Raw genomic sequence first — 26,078 nt, 5'->3', positions numbered from 1 at the left:
ATCAGGGAACCAGGTATAACAATTTGGCAGTTTCTGAGTATAAACTCCCATTCCATTGTGGTGAGATTTTACCTCATGTCTCCAGATCATTCAGATAAGCTTCTGCATGAGTATTTCAGTATTATCTCTATTCTACCCCACCCCTATTTTCAGAGTATGATGGTATTATAGCAGTTAAATTACAGGCCTGGTAATATAAAGTCCTGGACTAACAACCAGAATCCTGAGTTCAAATGCCACCATGGTAGATATGGAATTTAAATTCTGTTAATAATCTGCTTTTTCAATCTGAGATAGTTTTCAATCTAAACAAAGGAAATGATGAATGTATAAAGGGTGGGGTTGATGGGGAAACCACATTAAATGGTGTCGCAGTAGCTAGGCAATGGCTAGTGTTCAAAGATATACTACATGATTTGCAACAAGTATATATTCCTTCAGTCACAAGGGCACAACAGGAAAAGTGGTCTTGCATAAGAAATTAAAGAAAGTATTGAATATAAGGAAAGGCTTATAAAATTGTGCCAAAAAGCAGCAAGCCTAAAGATTGGGAGTGGTTTAGAATTCAGCAGAGGATGACCAAGAAATTAATGAAGAGAGGGGAAATAAAGTTGGAGAAGGAACTAACAAGAGACAATAACAACAAGAATGTAAGAGCTTGTATACAGTGTATATAAAGGACTAGACTTGCGAGGGCATATGACAGAGAGAGGAGAATTTATAGCGGGGAAAAAGGAAATGGCAGAGCAATCAAACATTAACATGGAAGAAGATATTAAAAATCGGCCATAAATATTAGAGAACCAAGGTTTTAGTACAAATAAGGAAGTAAAAGAAATTAGTATGAATAAAGAAATACATCTAGAGAGGTTAATGACCCCAAATCTGATAAGTCCCCAGCACCTGATGATCTTCATCCCAGAGTTTTGAAAGAGGTAGCAATGGAGATAGCGGATGTTCAGGTTATCATCTTTCAAAATTCTACAGATTCTGGAATGTTTTCTATAAATTAGGGCTAAGCAAATAGCTGCTTAAAAAAAAGGAGGGAGAAAGAAAAAAGGCAACCATCAACCTGTTAGCACAGGTCTACATCAATGGTGCCGATGTTGAGAGGGTTGAGAGCTTCAAGTTCCTGGGAGTGAACATCACCAACAACCTGTCCTGGTCAAATCACGTAGATGCTATGGCCAAGACAGCTCACCAGCACCTCTACTCCTCAGGAGGCTAAAGAAATTCGGTTTGTCCCCTTTGACACTCACCAACTTTTATCAATGCACCATAGAAAGCATCCTATCCAGATGCATCACAGCTTGGTACGGCAACTGCTCTGCTTAGGACCACAAGAAACTGCAGAGAGTTGTGGACACAGCCCAGTGCGTCACCGAAACCAGCCTCCCCTCCTTGGACTCTGTCTTTACCTCTCACTGCCTTGGCGAAGCAGCCAGCATAATCAAAGATCCCACCAACCCAGGTCATTCTCTCTTCTCTCCTCTTCCATCAGGTAGAAGATACAGGAGCCTGAGGGCACGTACCACCGGACTTAAGGACAGCTTCTATCCCACTGTGATAAGACTATTAAACGGTTCCCTTATACGATGAGATGGACTCTGACCTCACGGTCTACCTTGTGACCTTGCACCTTATTGTCTACCTGCACTGCACTATCTCTGTAGCTGTGACTCTTTAAATTTAAAAATTTAAATTTAAAAAATTTAAATGTACTGTTATTGTTTTTACCTGTACTACCTCAATGCACTCTGTAATAACTCAATGTAACCGCACTGTGTAATGAATTGACCTGTACGATGAGTATGCAAGACAAGTTTTTCACTGTACCTCGGTACAAGTGACAATAATAAACCAATACCAATACCACAATAAAGGACTTGATATCAAGAATCTTTGAAAATAATATTAATGAACAGAGTCAACCTGGAATTTTGAAAGGAAATTATGTTTGGAGTTCTTTATAGATTGAGTAGATGGGAAACCAATGGATGCCGTGTATTTGGATTCTGGTAAGGCTTTCTGAAACAGGACAGAATTAAACGGCATTGAATCAGGATAATGCACTAACGTGGATTATGAGTTGGTTAGCAGATACAGAGTAGGAATAAACAGGTCTTGCTCAGGTTGGCGGGATGTAATCAGTAGGGTGCGGCAGGGATTGGTGCTTGGGACTGAACTATTCACAATCTCCAGCAATGATTTGGCTGAGAGGACCAAGTATAACACTTTCAAGATTGATCTTGATGCGGGAATGCAAATACTGATGAGGATGCAAACAGGCTTCAAGAAGAAATGGACACAACAACATACAATGTGGAAAACACTGAAAACCCAGTACATAGGCAAGAGAGATTTGGTTTTGGATATTAAGGAAATCAAGAGATCTGAGTTTAGTTGAGGAGAGTGGCATGGAGATAGATCAGCTTTTTGATTGGCGGAGCAGGCTCGACGGGCCGAATGTCGTACTCCTGCTCCAATTTCATATGAATGGTGAGATATTTTAAAAATTTAAGTGGGAGTTTTCCTTAGAGATGTTGCTCCTTTAAGACCAACAGTCCCAGCGCATTGATCTGCGCTTCTTTCCCAGCCACACACCTCCCGGTCGGTGTCCGTCCGCTCGCCCTCTGAACTATTTGCCGACTGCTGTATTCCTGCTCCGTCCCTCGGTGGGTGCTGGTTACTGTGGGCTGTCAGCTGCTTCACTTGGTGACCGCAGCTCTCTGCTCGGCTTGTGGCCAGACTTGGGACTCGCCGCTTCGAAGTAACAAAAAAAAGACAAACTTCGGTGAAGTTTGTCTGAAAAAAAGTTGGAGGCCGGTTTCCGCGTTGCGTGGCTGTTTGTGAGCGTTGGGATGGGGTAAGTGTGGAGAGGCGCCCGGCGACCGGCAGCGGCGGGGCGGCCACCCCACTGCATGGGCAGAGGGGTCCGGGAAAGGGGTGGGAATTCTGCTTTGGAAGTGATTGATTTTCCGCGGCGTTGTTTACAGGACTGGTTCATTGGGTTGGGGTTAACGTATCCCGGGGCTGGGAGTTGGTGGTGGAGGGGGGTGGTTAACGTATCCCGGGGCTGGGAGTTGGTGGTGGAGGGGGGTGGTTAACGTATCCCGGGGCTGGGAGTTGGTGGTGGAGGGGGGTGGTTAACGTATCCCGGGGCTGGGAGTTGGTGGTGGAGGGGGGTGGTTAACGCATCTCGGTGCTGGGAGTTAGGGGTGGTGGAGGGGGGTGGTTACTGTATCCCGGGGCTGGGAGTCAGGGGTGGTGGAGGGGGGTGGTTAATGTATCCTGGGGTGGTGGAGGTGGGTGGCTAACATATCCCGGGGATGGGAATTAGGGGTGGAGGGATGTGGTTAACGTATTCCAGGGATGGGAATTAGGGCTGGGGACTGGGGTGATTAACGTATCCTGGGGGTGGAAATGGGGGTTGGGGTGTTAACCTGTCCTGGGGCTGTAAATTGGGTTGAGGGGGGTGTAGTTAATGTATCCCGGGGCTGGGAACTGGGGGCGGGATTTTGCGCTTCCTGAGTTTGTGCATGTTTGTCTGTGTGGGTGGGGGTTTAACACATCCCAAGTTTGTAGGACGGGGAGGTGTGGTGAGGAGGAGGAGGATGGTTAATGCATCCTGGGATTGGGAACAAAAGAAACTGCAGGTCCTAGAATCTAGAACAAAAACAGAACATGGAAGAATTCAGTGGGTCAAGGTGTCTCTGTTGAAGGATATGGTGTAAGTATTTTTTTCCCAAAAAATAAACTACTCATAGTAAAAAAAAATATATAAAGGAAGAAACAGTGCAAAAATAACTTTTATGTTCACGGTCGTTACATTCAGTAGTGTAAACTTTTTTTTTAGAAAAAAATAAACCATAGCACCATGCCGTTCATGTGGCACCCTGGGGTGATCAAGGGACTTCTCCACCCAACTCAGCCCCTTCTTGTGCAGTAGCAGAATGAGCCTATGCTGTGGTCCTTCCCCACAGAGACGTGGCATTAGTTGCACCGAGCATCAGTGCATCCCTCAGCATGTACTGCTGCAGCCTGGACTGTGCCAGTCTGCAGCATTCCCTTACAGACATCTCTCTGTGCTGGAAGACCCAACAGGTTTTGGGTGTGTAAGTTGACGTTTTTCAGTCCTGATGCAAGGTCTTGACTTGAAAGGGAATAGGAAAGATTTCCACTATACAGTGGGCTGGGATCAAGGCATGCAGGTGATAGGTGTAACGACGTACTGCCCACCTATCACAAACCAGCCTCTATCCCACCCACCACATACTGCTCTACACAATCTTTCCTGTAGCCTTTTGGTTCAGATGCAAGGTCTCGACTGGAAAGGTTGACGTACACCTTTTGGGTTCCGCAGATGCTGCTTGACCCTCTGAGTTCTTCCAGCGGTTCTGTTTTGCCTCTGCATTGGGAACAGGCAGTTAACTGTGGGTGGGGAAAGCTGACGGACCTGCAGCCTTTAACTCTGTTTCTGTCTCTCTTCTCCCCTCCAGGCACTGCTCAAGTTTCACACCCTTAGTTACTTGTGAATCCTGAATGAGATTGTTCGCCTACGGCGCCGCACCAGGGCTCTCAAACACATTGGCAGCGAGTTTAGCAGGATTAAAGTGCACCCTGACTGAAGCATGGATAAGTATGAGGATCTGGGGCTGGAGGCCAGCAAGTTTATTGAGGACTTGAACATGTACGAGGCATCTAAGGACGGGCTGTTCAGGGTGAACAGGGATGCCTGCAAGCCCGAGTTCGAGGAGACCCGGCGAGTGTTTGCGTCCAAAATGAACAGGATTCACCTGCAGAGGCAACAGGAGATGTTACTGATGGGCAATCAGCAGGGGGCTGCTGCCAGATTGAATGGTGGCTTCGGCTCAATGGCCAATGATCCTGAGAGTGTGCCCTCTGCTGATAGAGCCCGGCTTCAGAATCGCCTCAGTGCAGAGCTTGGAGCCAAGCCTCCAGTGTCTGCCACACCAGCATCCAACCTCCCTGGGCACCCAGGACCTCCTTTGCCCAACCGATACTCACAAGACCTGACCCTCAGGCCCAACCACGAGCACGAGAGTGCTACCGCTGGACACTCTGGTCCCGAGCCCCATGGCCCTCCCTCTACTGTCATTCCGTCTGGTGTCCCAAATTATTCTCAATCCAGCCCCAGGTCGAGCAGCCACCAGGACAGCAGCTCGAGGTCCAGCCTGGCCAGCCCTCGATCCAGTCTCTTGGGGTCCCATCAACTCTCCTCCAGTCCAAAAGAGGCAACCCAGTTCCAAGTTGCCCCACACTCTGCCCCTGGTGCCTGTGAGTCTGGCATGCACCAAGCACTGGGCAAAGCCCCTGAGCACAAAGTGCAACCCCAGCACAATCAGCGCAGCCCATCCAGTTTGGTAAATCCTGGCCCAGACTGGTCCGAACTCAACCATCGGGCCCCCGAAGTAGATGCCCAGCTGTCTCAGGCTGGTCCCAGACCTGCCAGTGTCCCTGGCAATCTGGCCATGGGCCTGCCTGATGCCTTTCCTCAGGCCCACCCTGGGTCTGTTTCCAGTCCTGTCTCCCAGGCCCCAGCACAAGCCCAGCTGTCCAGGTCTTCCCTAAGTCACGATCCAGATTACAGCCCCCAAGAGTCTGCCTCCAAAGTACGCCTGCCCTGCCAGCCTCTCCTTGTGCAGCAGGACCCGGGACGATCCGCAGCTGAATTAAAATTAGAAGCTCTTACTGACCGTCTGGAGCAAGAACTGGATGCACACCCCAAGGCGGAGTATTTTGGTAAGCTTTTATTGACGCATTAAATGCTAATAATCTGACCACTCTTACAAATTCTTATCCTTGATTTCAAATCCCTCCAAGCTCAACTCACTGTAACCTTGTTCACCTCCCCTTAATCCTCCCAAATCTCTGTACTCTAATTCTGCCCTTGTCCCTGATTCATTCAATTACTGGCGCATGTGTCTTTGAGCTATCAAGTCCCTAACTCTGGAATTCCTTCCCAGACTTCTTTCTCCCTTAAGATATTGCTTAAAACCTGCTAGTGGTCACCTGCCTTGGCCTGGTGTCAGTCTTCGTTGGATAGCAAAACCATTCCATGGGTTTTACTGGAAGGCGTTGTTAACGGTGGTATATGCATATTACTGACTAGAATTACTGTTTGAATCCTATACATTCTAACAGGTTTCCTGAGTGTCCTGCTAACTTCAGGGTGCTTCTTGTAACTGTTCTGCTCTCCAAGAGGCAGTGTTGAATAAAAATGACCTTGCTGTAGGATAAAATAATTTAAGAGCTGCAATTAGTATTTGTTGGCAATGGTGCTGATTCCATCACCACAACTCTTGTCACTAGGGTATGTTTTGGTATTTAATACACAGAGAGTGGTGGGTGCGTGGAACACATTACTGGCAGAGGTTGTGGGGGCAGATACGTTAGGGACATTTAAGACACTCTTAGATAGACACATGAATTATCGAGAAATGGAGGGCTATGTGGGAGGGAAGGCTTAGATAGATATTGGAACAGGATAAAAGGTCAGCACAACATCGTGGGCCGAAGGGCCTGTATGTTCTAATGTGGCAATTGGCATTTACTGAACTTCGAACAAAAGCCAGTTATGAGGGCTAAGTAACTGAAGAGCTAAGTTTTTAGGATTTTGTGAATGAAAGTGGTGATCTCATTCCCTTGCATGTTTGAGGGGTGTGGTTGTGTAGTGGTTACAAAGATTACAGAAAAAAAAAGCCTTTCTTGTTCTTAAAGTAATATATATTTAAAAAAAAGCAAATTGTGTCAGGAAGCCTTTCAGCCACTTGTGCCTCTGCCAGCTCTTCAAACCAGTTGAGCTATCCAATTCGTTCCAAAGTGGAGCTCTTTCCTTGAGCGCTCAAACTCTTTTTTTTGTTTCCCCCCCCCCCCCCCCTTCAAATATTAAATGTAATATCTTTCAAAAGTTCCTTTCAGGTAATGCAATGCAGATTGTATCAGCTCACAGTATACAGAACTTTCCTATGTCATCTCTGGTTCTGTCATCAAATGCATTTAAGTCCATCATTTACTAACCCAATTGCAACTGGAAATGGTGCCTCCTACCTATCAATGGAGATATAATCAGATTGGCTTGCAATAATTTCTGAGTCGAAATCTGACAGGCCACAATGGGCAGAATGGTGCCCTTCTGTACCCTTAGGGCTGAGATAAATTATTCATCCCTTTAGAAATTCATCTGGGCACATTGACAAATTTATTTAGCCCTTTTCTTTTCTGAAATGTAATTGCAGATTTGCATTGGCAGTATAACTGTAGGAACAGTGAGAAGTAATTTTGCGTCACCTGGTTACAATAGAAATGCAGCTTGAATTCAGGGTATGTGTCCAGTCCGGCAATGGTCTGAGACCCTGGAAGTGGTTGCTTAATTCCACTTTACTTTGGATTGAGACTGCCTAGAATGTACTTGTTTGGTTCTGATGTGAAGCAATATCACAATTGCAAAAGCACTCAGCGTAGAGTAGACATGTCCTGAAGGACACACACGTTTAGACAAAACTTATTAAATATATCATTGCTTTTAGCTTTGTTGTATAAATGCAATGGAACAATAGTTGTTATTGTGCCATTTGATATGTTCGTGCTCGAGCTGCTGCTGTACTCCAGTGATAATTTGATAAACAAAAATCCATCACTCTCAGACCAAAAAATTAACAAATTGGCCCAGCATCAAATGGTGTTCGTGGAAGAGTTCCAAACTACTGTTGCCCCTCGTGTGGAAGTTTTTGTCAAATTCACTCCTAAATGCTTTGGGTCTGGGGTTTAGATCCCCAATAGAAAATCCAATACGTAGATGCTCGAAATGTGAAGGAAAAGCACATGATGCTAGAAATATGCAGGAGGATATCACCTTTTGTGGAGAGATACAGTTAATGTTTCAGCTGAAAGACCCTTCGGCATCTGACCTTGAACATTAACTTTGTTTCTCTGTCCATTGATATTACCTGACCTTCTGAGTATTTCCAGCACTTTCTGCTTTCATCTCTCTGTTCTTTGCTTCCAATCAGCAGAAATAGTTTCTCTCCACATACCGTTATCAGTTTTCCTTTATAGCTTAAACTTGTCAAATTAGTCATAACATTCAGAATTTGAGGTAAGTGCACATTGGTTCTCATTTCCTTTCGTTGTACTTTATCCCTTCAAGTCCTGGTGTCATTCAAGTAAATCCATGCTGCACTCCCTCTGAATCATATATATCCTTTAATGTGAGTCATTGTTCACACTCCACTTACTTTCTGTAAGATCCCGTTGCCAATTTTACACCTGTGAACCTGTTTAAATATGTTGCTGGGGCTCCCTTCAGTTTCTGGTCAGGGCTTCACTTACCAATATGTGTTTGAGGTTAACCTGTTTAGCCATTTTCTGCTAATTGCTGAATTTGGGGCTCGTCAGCATAGTAAGATTTGCAAATGTATCACCCTGTGCATTACAAGGAACTTGTACTCTTAATGAATACTATATTTATTTACTTTTGCAGGCCTAGATTCTGAAACCCTTCCAATACTATTATTCTAACTGGGTCAATGGCAGTTACATTTTTCCCTATCCAAATAATTCCCAATGTTTTTGCTAAGGTTGCCAGGCAGAAATGGTTGAGCAGGATTCCTTTCTCCCTCCAGTGCAATGTTGTGAATTTTGGTTCCTGTCTCACTCCCTCATCTGAGAGAATAATAAGGATAAAAGGTTTGCCTTTGTTGCATTTAACAAGCTTTTGTGGTGCTTTTGAAGGCATTGAACAAGAAAGAACTGTGAGTCACGGTGTCCAGGTGTCTTCTGGTATAATGTTACATGATCAGGTGACAAGCAGGCAAAAGCTCTCTGACCTTTGTCCAAGTGTAGTCAGAACTGTTGAAAGAGGTCCCCGGCAGTTTAGTCAAAGGAAGTGTAAATGTATTGACTCTGCAGGTCATATATAGACAGAATGCAGAGGTTTTGTAACTCACACACTGTTCAAATTCATGATCTCATTCATTTACCTATGTCTCCAGCTTCAGAGGTATGGATGTTCTGATGGGATTTAATCTCCGAGGCAGTAGCTCTTCCGAAAACAAAAGGAGCAAGCCAAACTGGACAAATTAGCAAATCCAAAAATTCAAATCCGCGCACAGGTGACCCTCACATTACAGCCTTGCGGGTAACAGAAATTCACCTTCATAGAATTTACAAATCACTTCCCAGCAATTTGAGATATGGAATAAGATTCGCTTTCACAGAATTTGTGTGAGGTGGGGGGGGGGGGGGAGTGGAATAAATCAACACAATTTGTTTTTCAGCTTGAGTGTCTTGATGCATGTACAGATGATGTGGCTTCGCTTTGCAGAAAATTGCGTTGCAGACTGTTTTCTCGGAATGCAAACCCCCCCCCACTGCCCCGTAATGTGGTCAGTTGCCTGTATAGGACTGAATCTTCAGGGCCCACAATAATATATTTTGTAGCACATTTAGTATAGTAAAATATCCTGGGATCCTTTGTAGCATTATCAAACAAAATTTGGCACTAAACAACAAGGTTTTATGGCAGATAACTGAAAGCTTGGTCAAAGAAGGTTCTGGATAGCGCAGTAAAGGAGGAAAGGGGTAGAAATAAGTGTGGCTTAATTTCTACTTTCCAGGTGCAAGCAATGCATTATGGAATTTGATGCTGTATGTGGGTCATTACTTGTCCTGCATGTTTGTTTCCTTCCTGATCCTTGCTCCTTTTGGCTCCTGAGTTTTCTTTTTGCTAGAAACCAACAGATACTGCTATTCAGCCGGTTGGTCTTCCTGTTTTTCTTTAAAAAGAGATTATATGGGATTGATCTGCTACCTTCCCATTGGAAAGGAAGCATGAAACCGCAAGAGTCTGTCAACTTCAGGTGCACTCGGGCATGCCTTATCATCTATTTCAGGATAGCATTGTTCGGGGCTTGGGATGCTGCCTGTCACTTTGCCTGTATCTATTGCTACTCAGTGTGATTTGGGAGTTTGGATTCAGTTAGTGCTTGCACTGGGGAGGATAAAAACCTGGGCTTCAATCATTTCTTATTGTGGGTCATTTCTCTAGCCGCCTTAACTTGTTTTGATATCAGCAAATGAGGACTTCCCTCTTTAACGTTCCTGTTTTGTTCCTGCAAATCTTCCCACAATCAGGCACACTGGCACAGCCAGAGAGCCGGTTTCGGTCCTGATCTTGGATGCTGTCTGAGTGGAGTTTGCACACTCTCCCTGTGATAATGTGGGCTTCCTCCCATATTCAAGAAAAACAGGGGGCTGGTGGATTAATTGGCTGCTGTGAATTGGCCCTAGTGTATAGGTGAGTGGTGGAATTGGGGGGAGGTGGACGAGAATGTGGGGAGAATGGAATTGGATTAATGTAGTATTAGTGTAAATGGGTAGTCAGTGCTGACTTGATGGTAAGTATGTTAGGCTTGATGGTAAGTATGTTAGGCTTGATGGTAAGTATGTTAGGCATGCAGGAGGCTAAATTCTGTTGTTTGCAACCCAAATCTCAAAACAGAGCAAAATCAGAAAATTCTGAGAAATGCACTATGTTGGTAGAATCTATAGAGAGAGCACCTCCATCCAACTGATATTCACACTGGCCAACGTGTGTGTGTGTGCGTGCGCTTTTATTCCTTGGACGATTTGTCCTTGAGGCTGAAGCTGAGTCACATTCTGAGTTTGGTTCCCTTAGTCTTGCTGACCATTGGGGGGGGGGGGAGGGGTATAAAAGTAAAGGGATTCTTCTCCATCGCTACCTCGGGTTTCATACCACTTCACTCCCCACCCTCAAAGATCTGACATCACTCCCCTGCTACTTCACCCATGGCAACATCATCCAAACGAATGGTGTCAAGATCCAACTCGCCACAACGTGCTCCCCCGCATCCCTGACCTTCGACCAATGTTGATGGAATGCTCCCGACATTCAGTCCTGAATCAATTGCTGCATCCTTCAGTTAAATGTTGGGACAACCAAACCATGATCTTCACTCCACAATACAGACTACACTTCCTAGCCACTCGTTCGATCCCATTAAATGACCATAACTGACCTTCTGATTCCATAGCCCTGTCATCACAAAGACTGTCCTTTGGGCTTCCATTGGGCACCTGTCTTAACCCATAGCTCAGTTTATTGATGTGGCACCTTTCGTGTTGTTGGCAAGGAGATCACCAAAATAGTGATTTGTATTGAAAACGATACAAATCACTATTTTGGTGATCTCCTTGCCAACTTCTTTCTTCTATAAACTTGAGTTCGTCCGGTACTCTTGGCTAGGTCCTAACTGGTGCTGTTGAATTTACTCACCAGCCTGTGCTTGCAGACCTAAAATAGCTTCTGGTCTGCTGGTCCCTCTATTTTAAAAATTCTCATCTGCAAAGTTTAAATCGCTCCATGGTCTTGCCTGTTTATAATTCTAAAGCCCTCCAACCTTGTGACCACCACGTAACTTTGTTTCTTTAACACTGGTCTTCTGGGGATCTCTCACTTTCCTTCCACCTTTGTCCTGTGTAGTCCAAGGCATAAATTCTGTAATTTCTCCCTGAACACTTCATTTCTTGCTATAATGCCCTCCTTAAAAACAATGTATTTGAGCCAGGCTTTAGATGCATCTTTGGCTTGGTGTAATTTTATTTCCTAATTGTGCTCCTGTGATCCACCTTGGATGTTTCAGTGCACAGATTCTCAGTGAGCCATATTGGAGCCAGAGGTTAGAGAAAAATTACCTTTCTGCTGATGAGAATTTGGCCGTGTGGGGTGGGAATACTAAGAAGTGGACACTGCACTAGCTATAACATTGACACTCGGCAATTACTATGATTGCTGATAACCTGATAAGAAGTGGACACTGCACTAGCTATAACATTGACACTCGGCAATTACTATGATTGCTGATAACCTGAAATAAATCCTCTTTGGATACAATCTGTACCAATCACTATCTTGATGTCCCAAAGCATTCTTGCAGTCAGTGATTTTGTTTTTGAAGTCTAGCCATTGTAGTGCAGGAAATTCAGCAGCTAACTTACGCACAGCAAACTCCCATGAACAGCAATATGATTACCAGATAATCTGTTTTACTTGTGTTGATTGAGGGATAAGCATTAGTCAGGCCACTAGGAAGAACTCTTCTGCTCCTCCTCAAAGAAGTGTCTTTGGATCTTTTGTCTGTTCAAGAGCAGTTTCTGTTTCAATGTCGCCTATGGGCCAGCATTCCCTTAGTGATGCACCAAACTGCCAGCATAGATTATTGGACTGGGGTACATACCCACTACTATTAGATCTCATGCAAGCAAGTAGTACATTACACAGAATTAGTTCAGCCTTGTAAATATTGGTTAGATGTGAGTTAACTTGGAAAGAATTTTGGCTAGTCCATGGGTACATGTTTGTTTTGTTTTAATGACTGCCTATATCTGATGTGTTGTAAGTGCTGTCGGCTTTGAGTTCCTTAAACATTGATAATTAAAAGGTAGTTTCGTTTTTTAGATTTTTGTTTTGCCTTTAAGTGGGTTGCAAGGTTTGGATTACTGTTGACTGCAAGCCAGTCATAATGGGCAGGAGAACCTCATTGCAGGAGGATGTTCTTGAGATCCTTTTATAAGCAGGTCAGAGATCCATTGATGAACTTTCTATTCACCTAAGAGTCATTATTGATCCTGGGGAATTTTATGTGAACAGGATATCTACCCTGTTAATCTTCCTCTCTTTTAAAATATGCTACAACTATTGATAGATCTGTTGCTGTAAAAGGCAAATCTAATTGTACAATGTATGTAATAAAATGGAATTAAGTATTGCATGTGTGAGTAGCTTTCATTTTTAGGATGTGGATGTCTCTAACAATATTAGCATTTATTGCCCTTGGAAAAGGTGGTGGTGAGCTGCCATTTTGAACCATTACATCCCTTCTGGTGAAGGTACTTCTATAGTGCTGTTAGTGGGGATTTAAAAAAAATTAAACCCAATGATAGAATGGTAATATATTTCCAAGTGTGACTGGGAGGAGAATCTACAAATTATGGTGTTCCCATGCACCTGAAGCCTTTGTCCTTCATGATAGAAATTACAAAGTACTGTCACACTAGCTTGGAATAGCTGCAGTGTATTTTGTAGGTGGCACTCGCTGCAGTCACAGCGTGCTGATGGTGGAGGAGATGAACGTTTTGGTTGGGTGATGGGCTGCTATTCAAGGCGGCTGCTTTGCCCTGGGCAATGTCAAGCCTTTTGAGTGTTGCTGAAATTGTGTTCATCCAGGCTAGTGGAGCTCTGGATGTGTGCCTGACAGATGTTGAAAGGCCTTAAGGTGTCAGAAGATGAGCCACTTGCCCAGCCTCTCATCTACACTTGTAGCTACAGTATTTGTGTTTGGTTCACTGAGTTTCTAGTCAATTGTAACCCTTGGGATGTTGATCATTTGGCATTCAGCAATGGTAACGTCAATGAACATAGAGGTCTAGTTCTTCGGCTCTCTTGTTGGGGTTATTACCCAGCATTCTAGTGGCATGAACGTTCCTGGCCACTAATTGGCTAATTCAAAACATTTTCAAGTCTTTGTGGTGTGGATTGCTTCATTTTCTGAGAAGTTGTGCAATGTTTAATTCTATTTGCGGTCCTCGGCAAAATACCTATGTCTGACCTTATGGTAAGATGATGGGGAGAGGCTTCGGTGATGCAGCTGAGAAGGTTGGGTCTAGGATAGAGCCCCTGAGGAACTCTTGCAGTGGTGTCCTGGGCTAGGCTGATTGACGTCCAATAATCTTGCCAGCTTTCCTTTGTGATTCCACCCATTGGAGGCATTCCTCCTGATACCTATTGGCTTCAGTTTTACTGTAGTTTCTTGATGCTACACTTGGTTAAATCCTGCCTTCAGCTCTTTGGTCCACATCAGAACTGATTGCATAATGTCTGGAGCTGATTAGGTCCTGGAGAAAATTAAGCTGGGCATTAATGAACACTGTTGGCGACAAGCTCCAACTCTGAGGGTAGACAGATTGGGTGGTAATTACCTGGATTGGGTTTCTTTTAATGATTCATGAGGACAATCTTCCACACTGAGTAGATGCCAGAGACTATAATGGCTAAAGGCATGGCTACTTCTGGAGCACAAGTTTTCAACACTGCATGTGAGTTATTGCCTGGTCTCAAAGACCTAGCTATATCCAATGCCCCTGGCTATTTCTTGATATTCTGTAGAGTCAAATTAGCTGTGAGTAGTGCTCCTAGTCAGAAGGTTGTGGGTTCAAGTTCCACACAGATCAAGTAGTTCGAAATTTTTGTGCAGTACTGATAAAGTGATGTCCTTGCAAAAGAACTATAAACGGAAGCCTCTCCTCTCTCAGGAGGACATAAGGTCCTAATTTAAAAAAGAGTAGGGCATTTAACCCAGTGCCATAATGACACGTGTATCTCGAGGAACATCATTAAAGTAGATTACCTGATCATTGTATTACTGTTTGTGGAAGTTTGGTGTGTGCAAATTGGCTGCCCCTTTGCTTGTATTAAACATGGAACTAAGGTTAACTGCTTTGAACTGCCCTAATGTTATATAAAATACTATACAAATGTAAGACATTTATCCAGGTAGCCAAGTAACTTTAATAGTTATTGTATCACAGGGGGGCAGCAGTGTTGTTGGGCTGTCTTGCCAGGAAAAAAAAATGATTGAAAAGGCAGCCTTGTTCAAAAAGAAATTCAGGTACTGACATTGTGAAGTATTTAAGGATATGGCTGCAGACTTGTAACTTGAGAGTTTTCCCTTTAAAGGAAGATTGGATGCTATAAACCATGGATTGGCACTAGGAGGGATATTTATTTTAAAAGCTGGTGTTTAAAAAGTAATCTCCAGTATATGGGCCTGATTGGCTGTTTGAATTGAATGTATTTTGGCTTGCATGGAGTAAGAATTGAGTATGTGTTCAACCGAATGGGTCACAACTGAATAATTTACCATGGTTAAATAATCCTATTGGTTTAAACTTATTTAATGGTAAACATTTGTCACCATTGCAGTGGCCCTCCTCTGGTGATGAGGTAGTGTTTGCACAGATGATTAAACACTGCAAGCTTTCTGGGATGAAGAACAAAGCCTTTCTATGTACATATTAGGTAATGCGCTAATACTCAGCACATTCTTCTTCTTTGGGTAGATTTAGCATAGGGATTCACTTCCTCCTGCTGGTGAACTGTTCAACACATTTAGACTTTGGTTCTGCCATATTGATGGTGTGTTTTTAAATTCATTTATGTTGGCTTTCAAGTGGTGCAACAAAGAACAAATGCATTAACCAAGAGAAAGCCAGAGCAAGGGAAATTCCCAGATTTTGATTTGGGAGTATGCTAGTTTGAAGTTTACCTTAATAGAGCATGGAAGGATGCATGTTTCTATTAGTGCAATGGAGAGAAGTGACTTTGAAGAGCCTGGTTTTGCCAAATACCTCTTGTACTGTGGGATAATGCTTTTGAATGTTAGGGCTCTGAATCGAGCCAAAAGTCTTAAAGTGATCAAACATCAGCTAGAGTGCACTCTTTTGCTGGATCCATACTTCAAGGTGTGTTAAAGTTGTGGTATCTTCCTCCGCTCTGAGATTCACAAAAATAAATATTAGAGGGCATAGCTTTAAGGGTGGGGGAGAGGGAAGTTTAAAGGAGATTTACGTGGGAGGTTTTGTTTTACACAGAGACTGGTATGTGCCTGGAAAGCGCTGCCAGGGGAAGTGGTGGAAGCAGATACGACCCCAACGTTTAAGAGGCATTTAGGCAGTAACATGACCAGGCAGGGGATTGAGGGATGTAGACTACTGGCAGGCAGATGTGCAGTTTAAATTGATGATATGGTTGGCACAGACATTGTTGGCTGAAGAGCCTGTTCGAGTGCTGTACTGTTCTGTGGTCTAAATAGTTGATAGTAAAAATCAACCCCGCGTTTGCATAACTGTAATAGAAATAGAAACAGGAGTACACCATGTGATTCCTTGGCCTTGTTCTGCCATTCAATAAAATAATGGGTGCTTCAACTCCACTTTCCTCTTCTATCCTCATGCCTCAATTCCCTTTATTGATTAAATATCCATTGATCTCCAAATTGAACATACTCTGTGATTGTGCATTTACTCCTTTAGGGTAGATGATCCAAAGATTTTGCAATGGTTTTCCCAGTGTTCTTTCTAACCGATGAAGTACTTTTGAAGAGTAGTCACTCTTGAAATGAGCCAATTTATGCACAGCAAGCTCCAACAGACTGAAATACGATAAGGTGATCTGGTTGTGATATTGGTTGAGAGATAAATATTAGCCTCGAGGCACTGTGGATAACATTGCCCAACATTAAAATTGTGCCATGGGATCGTGGTTAAGGGCAGTTGGCAGTGGGGAGGGAAGGTGTCATTCAAAAGGCAAACCATCCAACAGTGCACTATGCCCTTAATACTGAACAGGGATGTCACTCTAGATTTTTGTGCTCAAGTTGGCGCAATGGGACAACCCGCGATCTCCTGATGTGGAGGCCGGTGTGACTCACTCGGCCACTGGTTTGAAAAGGTAGTCGATGGGGGTGGATGAGGCAATAATAGAGTCATAGAGAGGGTTAGCATGGAAACAGACCTTTGACCATCAGCCACTCATTTTACACTAATCCTACATTAATCCTTTTTATTTCCCCCACATTCTCTTAAACCTGCCCCCCAAGATTCTAACACTCACGTACATACTAGGGGTAATTCACAATGGTCAATAAACCTACCAACCTGCAGATCATTGGGATGTCAGAGGAAACTGGAGCACTTGGAGGAAATATGCAGTCACAGGAAGAACGAGCATACTCCACATAAACAGCACCTGTGGTCAGGATTGAACCTGGGTCTCTAGCACTGAGAGGCAGTGGCTTTACTAAATGTGTCGCTGTGTATCCTGGGGGGTTCCAGATATATATGGGCTGGGAAGACGTTGTCAGAGATTCACTGGCTACATCTGTATGTATAAGATGGGACCAGCAAGACTCAATTGGATGACAAAGGATTAAGTTGGAAGTGGATGGCATGGTCGGTGTTCTTGCTGGCAAGAGTTTTATCATAATAAAGGTCACAGTGGAAATTGTTTGTCAGTCTAAAGAATGAATGTGCAAACAGGGAAATTTGGTTGGAGAGGGACAAACATGACACTGATTTGGAAGGCTTGCGGTATAGTCAAGGACTTTGGATAGCAAAAAGAGGTTTTTTTTTGAGGAAGGGCATGACAAGGGCACATTTGAAAGGGTGGGAAAGTATTTGAGCAGAGGCAACTTCGTATAATACCAAACAAGACCAGGGAGGGAAATTGGGTTATTTGTAGTTTGATGGGAATGAGGTTGAGGGATCAGGAGCTGGATTTTGTGAACAAAATGAGCTTGGATAGGGTTTGAGATGAGAAACCAGAGGGTCATGTGAGGGCAAGGGGACAGCTGTGGAATGTTTGAATTGTTAGGCAAAAGGAAGAGTGAAATGGTTCAAGTCTTACTGACAGTCCAGGAGTCTCCCTCTTGTGGATGTTGAAGGGCAGGGAGGAGGAATTAAGGAGATGCTTAGAAGCAAAGAAAAAAGCAATGGATTTTTTAAAAATTATAGGTTAATTCTATAGCAATTAGCTGTTAGGGCACCATTTGGTGGATGAGTTCTAAGCCCAATGTGATCGAGTCAGATTTGCTGATTAAATCAGTGAGAAATGAAAGTGATTGTGGCTCATCACCCCTCTTTCTACATTTGATAAATCTTTCAGGGCAGGGATGATTTTGGAAATTATTGTACTATATTATTATCAGACCTACTCGTTGGGTCATTCAACGTGTGCTTTAGATTCAGAAACGTGCACAATCGATATGCAGCAAGTTGATGAACTTATGGATGTGACTTCTGCGTTTTTTGTTTGAAGAGGAAAACCTATGATATCATTTGAAGCAAATAAAAGGCCATGACTTGTGGAAACACCTCATTTAATGAGGAGGTAGAGCTCAGGGGCACCATTGGGAAAACTAGTGACCAATCTTTACAAGGGCATTTGTTCACCTTTAGTTCTTATGCCCTTGTAATTGGTGTTGTTTAAGCTCTGGTGACTGAACCATTTTTGCAGAGTATTGTTGCAGAGGATTGCCTTTGAATAAGTGTTCTTTCCTCCTTTAAGTTAAATTGAATTACAAAAGCATACCTGGTCTGGCCCTGCATAACAGTATGTTGAAATGGCCCCTGTACCAGTGACATGCATATTCTGCAGATTAATAAGAATGATGAATTCTTCCTCTGGTACAGTCAGTGATTCTTGTGCAAGTGACGCCCTCTTTTGAAAAATGCTTACACCCTTCTTCTCCTGTCCATATCAGGGTGTCTGCTCTTGCATATCTGCATATTTATTAATTGCAGGTAGACAGTGTTGTTAAATAAAGCTTTTTTAAAAAGGAGTGTCCTAAATTCACCCTACATTTATTCATGGGATGTGGATGTTATTGACGACTGATGTTTAATGTCCTTGATTGAGCTCTGCCACCCAATTCAAGGGCAATTAAGACCCAACCATGTTGTTGGAGTCGCAAGGGCCAGATCAGATAAGGACATAGAATTCTTTCCATTGAAGATGCATTTTTAAATCCAGGCAAGTTCATGGTCATCATCATCAATAATACTTTAATTCTAACTTTATTTAACTCACAATTTAAATTCTTCAGCAACATTCAAAATGCTGGAGGAACTCGGCAGGTCAAGCGGCATCTGTGGAGGGAAATTGACAGTTGACGTTTCAGGTCGAGACCATCTGGACTGAAAGATAGAGGGGAAATAGCTAGAGGGAAGGGGTGGAGCAAGAGTTAGCAGGTGATAGGTGGATCTAGGTGAGGGGGTGATAAGCAGAGGAGGGAGGGGGAGAGTGGGACTGGTGTCGGAAGCTGGGAGGTGTTGGGTGGAAGTGACAAAGGGCAGAAGATAATGAAATCTGATGGCAGAGGAAGGTGGAGCATGGAATTAAGGGAGGGAGGTGGGGAGGGGAACCGGTGGGAGGAGTGTGTGAGTGATGGGCAGGTGGAGAGGTGGGGGAGGGGAAAGAGGGTGATGGGGCCAGATGGATCAGGAGGGGAGAGAAAAGGGACAGAGGGAGAGCAGCTACTGGAAGTTGGAGAATTCAATGTCCATGCCGCCAGGTTGGAGGAATTCTTCAGTTAAATTCTTCAGCTGTCATGTAAGATTTGAACTGGTACTTTCAGATCATGTCTCTGCATTGTTAGTCCAGTAAGCTGCCACTTTTCTATTGCATCTCCTAAGCCTTGACGTGAAACTGTCCGTGGTGCTTAATGTCGGGTGCGAGCATTTGATTTGAGCTCTTTCAAAGTTATTTGCCAGCAGTAGCTATGAGATTTCAATCAAATGCACAAATCAACATTCCTTCTCTGGTGTACCAAATACTTGTGTCAATGTAGTTGGTGTTTGATGTTCTTAATACCTCCCCTCAAATGTCCTTCTCTACTGGCATTGTGCCATGTTTATTCTAATGAGATTCTCCAATTCAGCACTGCATTAGCAGAACGGATGCTTTGGTCTGGAGGACGTTTCAGAGTCAAAGCCATAGGGAGATGAAGCATGGAAACGGGACTTCTGGTCCAACAAATCTTTGCTGGCTGTCGAGCACCCATTTTTACACGCATTCTACCCTAACCCACTTTATTCTCTTGCTTCTCTATCAACTTCACTAAGGGGTAATTTACATGGTTAATTAACCTGCCAGCCTGCCCATATCTGGGACATGGGAGGAATCCCTTGTGGTCACGGGGAGAAAATGTAAACTCCATGCAGACAACACTGGAGGTCAGGATTGAGGCTGGGTTGCTGGAGTTATGAGGCAGTTCTACCAGCTGTGCCACCCTTTCCTTGAATGTCTGACTCTACCATGTGTTTGGGCTTGCCGGGACTAGAGAATAGAAAGTAGTTTCTTTTGGATTTAAAAATTTGCATCTGTATTGTGCCTTTCAGGGTGTGCCAGTGTACTTTACAGTCAGTGAAAACCTTGTTGGAAATGGTAGACAGTTTTGCGCGCACACAGCTTCCACAATCAGCCCTGCGTAAGGAAGAGCTAATCTGATTTGGAGATCTTGATCGGGGGATATATACCATCCAAGAAACTGGGCTGAACACCTCAAAATTCTGTCGTTTTATTTTGCACCTAGCTGTGAGAGCAAGCAGGGTTTCTGCTTAATGTCTTGTCCAAAGGGAGCCGCCTCCTACTTTACAAGATTCCTTCAGTACTGCTCAGATTTTTCTTGTACACCAGTTGTCTTGGAATAAGAAATTGTGGATCTAAAATGTATCCAATGAGTCATGGTTCACAGCACAGATGTCAGAAGAACTCCTGGATGGGGTATGGCATTGCTTTAGGGTTCAAGTATGGACTATAATTAATACATTGTGTTCAGAACCAAATTAGATGTATGTCTTTTGGGGTAGGTGGGGGGGGGGGTGTGGGATGTAAAACCTTTCACTTGAATTATTTGACAATTTTCTTGTGAAACTGGATATTTTATTTGAAAATATCATTCTGCATAATATTTTGATATTTCCTTTTTGCTGAAGGTACCCTTGCCAATCTCTAACGATAGAATGTTACCATTTTCCAAATTGCTCCAGTTTCTTGGTAGATGACATTTGGATCAATGATTTGTTTTATATTAGTTCTACATAATTTAAGATGGAAACATTTTAACCTAGTTGTTGTCAAACAGCATGGATACAGGTCCTTCAGCCCAACAAGTCCATGTTAATCAAGCACCCATTTACACTAATCTTGTTTCTTCCTGCATTCCAATCAATTCCACCCTGATTCCATCATCCAGTTTTTATAGATCCATGTTATGTCAATCTCTGGGAAACCCATCCTAATTAATCTTCAACTGAATGCTTGCTGGGCAATTTCAGGCAGCAGTTAAGAATCAGTGAGATCACAGAGCACGTGGAATGGTTGTGTACTGTAGGTTTCGGGCTGTTGAAAATTATTTCCATAAATTATCAGTCTTCCGTGAAGTGGACCTTTTTTCCTTCATTAATTCTGCAAACAGTGGACGGTTTTGAATACTGGTCAATCATGGGGGTAAAATTCCTGCTGTGGTCATTTGAAGTGAGCATCTCTTCTCAACTGTTTTCCAGGGACTTGCGTGAAGTGCAGCAAAGCGGTGTACGGAGCACACCAGGCGTGTCAGGCCATGGGGCACCTATACCATGATACCTGCTTCACCTGCAGTGCCTGCAGTAAGTAATACTTCATCAGTGAATGCATTCTGATTGATTCCATGGATGACAGCTGATGACTTTGTTTGGGATTTGATGTTTGAAGAATTGTGCCACACAATACCCCCTTGATTCTTTCCAAATTTCAAAGAGCAAAGAAGTTTGACCCATTGAGTCTGTGGTTAATCTATTGATGAACAACTTCATCTGATCCTTCATTCTCTGCATTCCTGAAAATGTTCTCAAAGTTTTATCTAATTTTCCTAGAGGTTGCTATTCAATCTGTTTCTATTCTTTTATTGGGCACATGGTTCCATATTCTAACTGTTCTTTGCCAAAACAAAATATTTTCTTTTGTTGCTTCTTTTCTGCCAGTCAACTTAAATTTGAATACTCCGTTTATTGCCCCTTGGAAGCAGTTTCTCCTTATTTACTCTATCCACAGCCTTTAGGACTTAAATACCTCTTATGATATCTGCTGTAAGGAGAACAATCTCTTTTTGTTTTTTTCCACATAACTTATCTTTGAAATTATTCCAGTAAATCTTATTCTGCACCCTTTCCAAACCCTTCACTTGTGTCCTTGAGTGTGGTACCCAGAATCAGAGACGACATTCCAGTTGGGATCAAAATTTTATGTAATTTCGGCATAATTTCCTGGCTTTTGTGCTTCATGCCATACACTTGTAAATTCCAGGATACTACATGCTAATATTTCTGTGATGCTATTAATCTATGTGACAGAATAAAATGAGCCCCATAATTTGGTACTTAAATTAGGGTCCGTTTAGCAGTGCATAAGGGCTTGTCTTTGGAGCAAGTTCAGAAGGGACTGCATTTTGCTGATAATGGTGTTAATGCTGCTATCTTAAGAACTCTGTATCCTTCTGTTTTAAAATCATGCCATTCTCCAGTCCTTGAGTCAGTTTCCTATACTTGAAGATACATGGCATTGATTTCATGAACAGCCAAATGGCTTTTGAAACTCCAACTTGAAACTACATTTTGTCTACTGATACCTCAATTGTGATTAAATTTGGTGATGATGAAGAGACTAGATGGGGAGGAGTGCAGAGATCTTAAAGGTTCACGGGGAGGAGGGGTTTACAGAGAAGGGAAAGGGTGAGACTATGGGGAGGGAGAATTTTAAAGTCAAAGCATTGTTTTTTTTCTGGAAGCAAATGAAAGGTGGGTGTGTGTATATAAAGAGGAAGGAGTTGGATATTTTCCTTGGGGCTAGAAGGATCAAGGGATGTGGAGAGAAAGCTGGAACAGGGTATTGAATTTGGATGGTCACCCATCATCATATTGGATGATGGAGCAGGGTCAAATGACTTACTCCTGCTTCCATTTTCTGTGTATGAAGGTGGCAGACACAGAAAAAGATAAATTGGCAGGGGATTTTACCTACAACAAAACAGGTAATTGTTTCTATTAAGTTGTTTAAATTTAATAGAAGCAATTATGACGTATTGCCCCCATGAAGGGAAATGGGTATTGTTCCATTCCATGAATGGTTTAAAGTCACTTGGAAAGAAGTTGAAAGATCAGAGGTCTTAGTAAGCGTAGTCCTCGATGTTCCATAGTGAAGTATGTCAATCAAAAAAGCAAATTAAGGTTTGTCCAAAACAAAGACAAGTGCCTTTGTTTCCTGTTCTTGTATTCATATTTCCAACATTTTGTCTCTTGGTGGAGTATGATGGAGCTCAAACATTTAGTGTTCAGGTCAGACTATACAATGGTTGGCCGTGTCGGTTATGTTCCTAAGATGCAACGTAACTATACAGTTCAGGAAAAAACAGTCACATGTTAGGCTAGTCTGAAGTTGACTACAGTAGTTAAGGGAGGGAAGGATGTCTGCCATCCTTGCCCTGTTGTGCTTACATGTGACTCTAGACTCGCTGCTGAAGTTGATATTAACTGCCCTTTGAAGTGATCCAGCAAGCCACTCAGTTTAAAGGCAACGAAAGATGGAAAATAAATGTCAGTCTTACCAGCAATGCCCATATTCTAAGAATGAATTTTAAAAAAAATCAGTGGTAGCAGCTGATTAAAGCTTGACTAAACTGGGATGCTGAACCTATCTGAGGAAGTCTCTTCTGAGTTGCTAAATTAAAATCCCTGAGCTCTTACCTAACAACAGTTGGAGCATCTCCACCTCATGGACTGCAACAGTTTAGGAAGGTGCCTCACCACCTTCCTGAAGTCAATTAGTGATGGCAAGGCCAGCATTTATTGCCCAGTAGCACTTGCATCACGCGCATGAATTAAAAGCAGGTTTGCTAGTTGTATGTGAGGATTGAATTAAACTGATATAGTGATGAAAAGGAGTAGACATAAATTTTGATATAAATATATTTTTGTACCGATAATCAGCTCTTTGTGTGCAGAGTGACAGCTGTGACATTTTGTTTCCAAATAAAGTGGTGGAAGATATCACCATGTTTAAAGTGTGACCAGGTTACAATGGAATGGGGTTCTAATATTTCTCGGGACATCCATAGTTTGTGTGTGTTGCAACCAGTGTGAGGAGGGTTGGCAGAAGTGGTGATGAATAGGAGTATCAACAACTGTTGATGTATTAATTAACACTTTCTGTACTTTTCTGCTGTCACATTTGGCTGGTTTCTGAATTAAGATCCCATCAGCTGAAAGCCAAGATGCTCCAAGGATTATGTGGAGGCAATGTGATCACAATAATGCTGCACCATGCCATGATCTATTGAACATTATATCTTCATGAGGCATCCTTTTTCTACTCCCCAAATAAATACCCTCCAAAGTTTAAGATCTATTATTTATACTGCATCCAAAAAAAGAGTTTTCAAGTCTGATTACTGCTGTGTTGGTGAAAACATGGAGGTAGTTTGTGCACAACCAGTTTCCACAAAGAGTGTGATAATGGCCAGGTTCAATGTTTTAAGTGTTGTTGGCTGAGGGGTCAGTATTGGGCTGCCAAGGGGACCTCCCTTCCTGTTCTTGGGATGTAACAAACCCTGAAAGAGTGCCAACAATAAAATAAGCAGGGATTGAAGATCATTCCTGAATTGCCTAAATCTCATGAGGTCCACATGTAGAGTGGTCCTAGTGTTGTGGGCAGGGAATGGTCTGGATAAACAATCTTGAACCTGCATGAATGATGGAAAATGTGGGTACAAATGGTTCTGGATGTGATTCAGTGTGTTTAAAATTCCCAAATGATTTCCATGGGAATTGGAGTGTGAGACAAATGGGAATTTCAGACCAGGAACTGGACCAGCAAAGTGTCATTAATTCCAGTCCTCGCCTTTACTGTTGTACTCCCTGCTGACTAGTGCTGGGGAGCTTGCTGGGGCCTCCAGGAGATTTGAGTCCTTGGTCAAGGAGAGGAAAAAGTTTCCTTTCAGTACAAATAGGGAGGAATGAATTCCTTTATGGGGGAAGATGAGCTCTACAGCCAGGGTCAAGATGTTTATAAAATAATCATGGTGGCATTGGATTGCGTAAGGTTAATTTTAAAGTTTTCATTGTTGCTGCAGGTTGAAACCTGCTCTTGCGGGCACTGACTTTTCACATTCCACCCACTCATTTGTGTGGTGTGTATGTAGGCAGCTGCACTTCTTTTGAAGCATCAGTTCCCTTCCCCCACATCCCAACAAGTTTGGAGCATTCTGGAATGTTCACAAGGGATGTGAAAGAAGTTGCTGTTGTTGGCTACGACCAAGATTAGCTGTTCTCTATTGGTTAAAAATAGAGATGACGCAGTTGGCCCACTGAGAGCCAGATTTTTATGTATCAAAAGACAATCCGAGGGAGAGTTAAGTGAAATGGATCACATTCCCATCATAATTTGTGTTAGGCAGTTTTGGAATTACAAGGATATAATTGATTAGCCTCTGTTCAACTTCTCAGTCATACTGATTTTAACTGAAAAAAGACAGTGTTCTTTCTCTTTCTATCAGCTCACTTTTTTCCTCCATATGTTTCATCCTTCAATCTCCTTTTTTTTTCTTATTGTTTTCCTTTCTTTCCTGCTCTCTCCCTGTTCTCTCTTGTATCCTTTTGCTCTCCCTTTCATTTACTCTTAGTTTCTTTTGGTACCTTTTCCCTCTTGCACTGTTTTGCTGTCACGTTCACCACCCCACCCCCCAAGCCATACAACCGATGGCTGCTGAAGCATCCTGAGAAATTGCAGCCCTTGGGACCAAGATTGAGCCGAAGTCCAGGCTACTTGGGAGCTGCTCAGGCTGCCAAGTTGGCAGCCCAAAGGAGAAGTTAAAAGGCACATGATGTATTTTGTTGGAAAACTTGCAGTGAGATTGCAAATTATGCTATCATTTAGTTTATTCATTTATTCTGTGCATTGAAAATCCTGGTTACTGATCATCTAAAATGAGCTTTTTATGATCGGATCACTGAGCTGTACTGATGGGTTAACAATAAAACTTGTCATAAATATAGCCAGGAATTTAGAACAGAAAAGTTGATGCCTGAATGTGTGACCAAATGTATCAACAGGGAGTCTTACATAGAACAGTACAGCACAGAACAGGCCCTTCGGCCCACAATGTTGTGCTGACATAGCTAATCCTACCTACAGAATGCCCATATCCCTCTATTTTCCTCTCATTCATGTGCCCATCCAAGCCCCTCTTAAATGCCCCCAATGAGTCTTGTTGTACAAATGGGAAGTACAGTTAAACTCCAATACTCTGCTACCTGGTTATTCAGAAATCCTGAAGGTTTGGCATCTGGCTGACTGGGTGATGTTTCCAATTGTCCCTTTTAAGCTCCCCAGGTTCACTGGAAAACTTACTACACCACCGTGTAACAGCTGGGAGGAAAAAAAAGTAAGT

General features: G+C 43.0%; 1 protein-coding gene across 2 annotated transcripts in view; it reads left to right on the top strand.

The window, feature by feature from the left end:
• Nucleotides 1-2,339: 2,339 nt before the first annotated feature.
• Nucleotides 2,340-26,078, top strand: part of LOC127570261 (LIM domain-containing protein 1-like) — a 40,341-nt gene continuing 16,602 nt past the window's right edge. Inside the window, exons 1-3 of one of the 2 annotated variants that reach the window (XM_052015612.1) lie at nucleotides 2,340-2,499; nucleotides 4,500-5,763; nucleotides 21,163-21,264. In XM_052015612.1, the coding sequence (XP_051871572.1) occupies nucleotides 4,632-5,763; nucleotides 21,163-21,264 (1,234 nt within the window). In that variant the 5' untranslated portion in view covers nucleotides 2,340-2,499; nucleotides 4,500-4,631. Of the gene's footprint in view, nucleotides 2,500-2,545; nucleotides 2,867-4,499; nucleotides 5,764-21,162; nucleotides 21,265-26,078 lie in introns of those variants that run through there. The other variant, XM_052015611.1, reaches the window with a different exon arrangement.

Source organism: Pristis pectinata, chromosome 5 (assembly GCF_009764475.1).
Source record: "Pristis pectinata isolate sPriPec2 chromosome 5, sPriPec2.1.pri, whole genome shotgun sequence".
In the NCBI taxonomy this organism is placed as follows: domain Eukaryota; kingdom Metazoa; phylum Chordata; class Chondrichthyes; order Rhinopristiformes; family Pristidae; genus Pristis; species Pristis pectinata.
Note: the sequence above shows the minus strand (reverse complement) of the source record. Positions and strands in the feature narration are given on the sequence as shown.